We start from the raw sequence: 4,559 nt of genomic DNA, 5'->3' as shown, positions 1-4,559 counted from the left end.
ATTTCAGCACCCTACCTTGTCCTCTGTGAAGGAGGCCACCCAAACTGTCTCACTGGTTCTAGGTACACAAAACCCAAATCTGAGAAATCCACTAAATTGGCAGGTAGGATGGAATAATTTATTATTACTATTATTTTAGAGACAAGGTCTTGCTCTGTTGCTCAGGCTGGAGTGCAGTGGTACAATCACAGATTACTGCAGCCAAAAACTCTTGGCCTCAAGCGATCCTCCTGCCTGGGCCTCTGAAGTACTGGCATTACAGGTATGAGCCACTGTGCCCAACCTGGAGTGATTTAACAACTGTTTTCAAATCAACATTTTGAAATAGTACTATATTTTAGCTTTCGGAATTCTAAACTTTGCTAGATCAGACAAGCTCAGTTTTCTTGAAGGCTGTAATCACAAGTAACAGCTAAAATAGGAAACACGAGTACATTTAGACAAACTTTGGGACTGTCAACTTACGTTTGTATCCTCCAGCAATGCCAGACTGTGTCAGACATCTCTGCAATTCATCAGCATCTATCTGCCCATCCTTTTGAAAAACAAATTAGAGGGATCATAATAGTGACTTGTACTTTCAAGTTATTTGTTTACCTTCAGCATTCAATGAAGCAATAACAACCAAGAAAATCAGTATCATCATGCATGACCTTTTATTAAAAGGAATGCCTTCCAAAAGTGGGCATTCTTTTCCTTAACCCACTGCCAAAATTAATGATGAAAGAAAGAGTCTGTCTTGGCAACTACTTTTCTGTCAATCTGAGCTAGGAAACTGCTACAGCTAAACATTTTAAAATAATTTATGTAAGTTGCTTAATCATAATTCCTTGTTTTCTTTTCTTTTCTTTTCTTTTTTTTTTTTGTTTGAGGCGGGTGGACAGAGCAAGCTACACACCAGACATAAGTAAAGAGAAGGCTTGGTTCAAACAGAAAGAGGCCTCTTGGTCACTTTTTCTTATGACATAGTGAATGTTTTTTTTCAGAGCACAAATACATCTGGAAGATACACATTAGGTTCCCAGTGCCTGTTCACTGGCTGAACTGGGAAAGAACTAGATATATGTGATTTTTAGGGACTTTAAAATAAAATACCTAAATCCTCAAGTCACTGGGTATTATAGGTTATAAATGAGGAGCAAGAGCAACAATTTGAAACACAATGGGTATGCTGAATACAGGCCAGGGCTGCTGAAAGCTAAGCAGGTGGGGTCACTTACATGCTGGAGGCACTGGCAATCTAAGAATGCTGGTCTTGAGGTTTGCCATGTCTTGTGGTTTCAAAGATACGGATCATTAACAGATTAAGTAGACACTTAAGGAGAAGGTCTTCCAGTTTTAGACTATTTTTCCATTCAATTTCTTAAGCTGTATTTCTTAGAGTACTACCTTAAAAAGTGGTCTTCGGTTTTTTTATCCCATAATATTCTACAGTTTTCACATTAAAATTTTGCTATTTCTAGCTTTTGGTCAAAACAAGACTAGGTTGAATTCATAAGAACAAACATCCCCTCTGGACATGTCTGGGTTATACCGACAGTATATTTACTGTACACAGTGACCTCATGAGCTAGGGAAGTGTCCTCTCACAATGTAAGATAGCACCTGTCAATGTAAGACAGCTCCTGTCATATGACGCAGAATGCAGACAAGTGAAAGGTCTTGGGGAGCTGACCTTCTGCTTCTCTGGGTTAACAGGCCACAGCACCTAATAAGGACACGGAGGGGGAGGGGCTAACCTAGTAACAGCATCTGCGTCAAAGAGAAACTACATTCTTCACAAGATTAACTTCCTGATACTAATAAGGGGACAGTAACTTGCTTATTTAGAACCTGGTGGGTTTTTACCATATTTCCTAAATGGGTGAATGATTAGCAATCAAGTTCAACCCAAAGGAAGTGCCCATGAGAATCGGGCTATGTAATTACTAATAAACGTCTTTAAGTTGTACAAACAAGGGTTTATATTTACCAGATCTAGAATTTCTTCGCTGGAAACCACCCTGGAACATTTAATTCAACCACAAGTTTGGTTTCGAACTGAACTCACATAAATACGAGTAACACTTTGTCCTAATTTATTCTGAACATTCAAAAATAAACAACTAAAATAAGAAACAAAGAACTTTCTTTTTTTCTTTTTTTTTCTTTTGCAGAAGCAAAGGGACTCAGTACCAGAGGAAGTTCGCTTTTCAGTGTCACTATATCAAAAGCTACCACAAATGCGGACAATAACGGCTCTTTAATATTAAAGGTAAAAGCTAACCTGTCCAGCTACAGCAGCAAAGTAACCATACAGCGGATCCTGAGTTTGTCCGGGAAACGCAGGTCCTCCGGGAGCCCCTCCGTACTGTGAAACAGGAAACACAAACCCGTCATTCAAGTTTTCTTCTTTCACCACTGAGGGCTTTCGTGCAAGGCCAGACAACTGCCCGCCTGCCTGCCCTTCACAAGGCTCACCTCCCCACCCCCAGGCACACTCAGCCAACACTCCACCCCTCTCTTCCATTCACACCCCCGTAATTTAAAAACTGGCGACTTGGACCATAAAGAGTTGCTGTGGAAGTGATGTCTGCATATGTAAAGCAACTTTTAAAATCCCTATTAACTTGAAGGTTACTGAGGTGAGTGCAAACTAGGCAAGCCAATGAAAGGGCTTGGAATTCTCCTTTTGTTGTTACAGCATTTATGGTATTTTAAAAGCGTTTTATGAACGATGGAAGGCTGGAGTTGGTAACATTCTGAGACGGGTGTAGCCTAGGGAAGAGTAAGGTGTCTGACCGGGCTGTATCTCGTGGGTGGCGAGGGAACACTGCCTGTCTCGGAAACAGTTCCCAAGACAACGCGCATCCCAGACGCCCGGCAAGGCTGCCTTCCTACAGGTCTTTTACTTCAGTAGGTTTTCCTTTTTTTTCTGTCCCCCTTCTCACTTTTTTTTTTTTTTTTTTTTTTTTTTTTGAGGGAGGAAGGTATATCGCAGTATCATTCTAGAATAAAATGACTCTTGTTGCTTTGGGAGGCAACGGAGAGGGCGGGGGTGGGGTGAAGTGGGGGTTAGTCGACACCCAATTAACACGATTTCACGCCGCGTATCCGAGAAGCCGCAGGGCGGGCTTCTGGGGTCCCAATCCACCTTCACCTTGGGCCCGCAGAGCCATCCAGGAGAAGGGACGGGGGAAACCAGAGGAGAGGCCGAACCGCAGGGGCCTAGGGCGAGGCCGCGAGCGCAGGCAGAAGCCGAGGGCGGAAGGAGCCCGGGCAGCTGCCCAGCAGCGCCTCACCCCGCTGGCCGCAGCATCTCCAAGGTGGCCTCTTAGCGCCCCGGAGCCGCCTGGGCAGCGATCCCGCGCAATCAGCACTTACCCCGCCTGGGTAGTACCCGCCGCCGGCGCCAGGATGCCCTGGGTACGCCATGGTGCAGACTGCGCCGCCGCCTCCCTGGCTCTGTGCACCAAGCCTCCCAGCCGCCTGCCCCGCCCCGCCGTGCCGCGAGGGGGCCGCCCCAGAGCGCACCACACTGGCGTGGGGGACGCGCTCCGCAGCTGTCTTCAGTTCCTGCCTGTGCACGCGGCCGTGGTTCCACTGCCTGCGCGCTTCTTCCTATCTTTGCCATTACGGTGCTAACGCAGTGCACGACCGAAGGGCCAGTGGTGGCCTACGACCTGCGAGGCAATTCACACCAGGGACTTCCCTCCCTCCGAAACTAATGGCACATTCCAACATCGATACACCGCCCCAGGAATTCTTTTTTTTTTTTTCCGTCGGACTTGGCTATTATCTGGCACATTTCTTATTTTAAACAACTTTATTGGACAGGACGGAGCTACTATAAGCAGAGCGCACCATCGCGAGGCAGGGGCTGAATTCCTTCGGGCAAGTCTTAGGTGCTAGTGGGTGAAGGGGTCGTTGAACGATGGAAATACGAAAGCTCCCTTGGAAAACAAGAATTAACTTGACGAACGGTGTGCAAGGGAGAGTCTGGCTTGCGGTTGATTGCAAAGTTCATTCAACGACAACGGTGTATTTCCTTCCTAGGGGACAATTCCTTGCCTGTTTAAGCTGGGCGTGGCTCGTGTCCTGAGTAGGACAGGGGGCATTTTCCGGGCAGGACAGCCTCACCCAGATCGTTCTTAGCAAAATGAATTGTTTGAAGTATCTGGATGATTCAGACAAAACAATCCATTTCCCTAAAATTATTCAGCTACTTTTTATGTAAGAAAAGTTTAGAACAAAGTAAGAGTGTGTTTTTTCAGTATTCAGGAAGATAAGAGATAGGAACTTCAATGTAGGTTATTCTTCTTTACTTCACATACTTTTCTATCTCCCAGTTGAATAGTCCGAAGCAATTCAGGCGTGAGCTTTTTGTTTTGTTTTGTTTTGTTTTGTGTAATTTCAATGACACAGAAAAATGTTTACTTGCCCTTCACTGTTAAGGACTAGACTTAATGACTTCCTGAATTTTAACAGAGTGAGAAACGCATTAATAAGCAAGATTCACAGTATTTGTTGTGGAGGTTGCACAGAAACATTTAAAGGGTCATCAACATTTCACAAATATT

The 4,559-nt window shown here is 44.8% G+C and overlaps 1 protein-coding gene across 1 annotated transcript in view; it reads right to left on the bottom strand.

Annotated features, from left to right (window-relative positions):
* Positions 1-3,473, bottom strand: part of SRI (sorcin) — a 14,867-nt gene extending 11,394 nt beyond the window's left edge. Inside the window, exons 1-3 of the mRNA XM_011996067.1 lie at positions 3,364-3,473; positions 2,267-2,350; positions 447-535 (exon numbers count right to left, since the gene is read on the bottom strand). Of these exons, the coding sequence (XP_011851457.1) occupies positions 447-535; positions 2,267-2,350; positions 3,364-3,414 (224 nt within the window). The 5' untranslated portion in view covers positions 3,415-3,473. The remainder of the gene's footprint in view (positions 1-446; positions 536-2,266; positions 2,351-3,363) is intronic.
* Positions 3,474-4,559: the final 1,086 nt, after the last annotated feature.

This window comes from Mandrillus leucophaeus, unplaced genomic scaffold, assembly GCF_000951045.1.
Source record: "Mandrillus leucophaeus isolate KB7577 unplaced genomic scaffold, Mleu.le_1.0 Scaffold50, whole genome shotgun sequence".
Taxonomy (NCBI): domain Eukaryota; kingdom Metazoa; phylum Chordata; class Mammalia; order Primates; family Cercopithecidae; genus Mandrillus; species Mandrillus leucophaeus.
The sequence above is the reverse complement of the archived record's forward strand: the minus strand, read 5'-3'. Positions and strand labels throughout refer to the sequence as shown.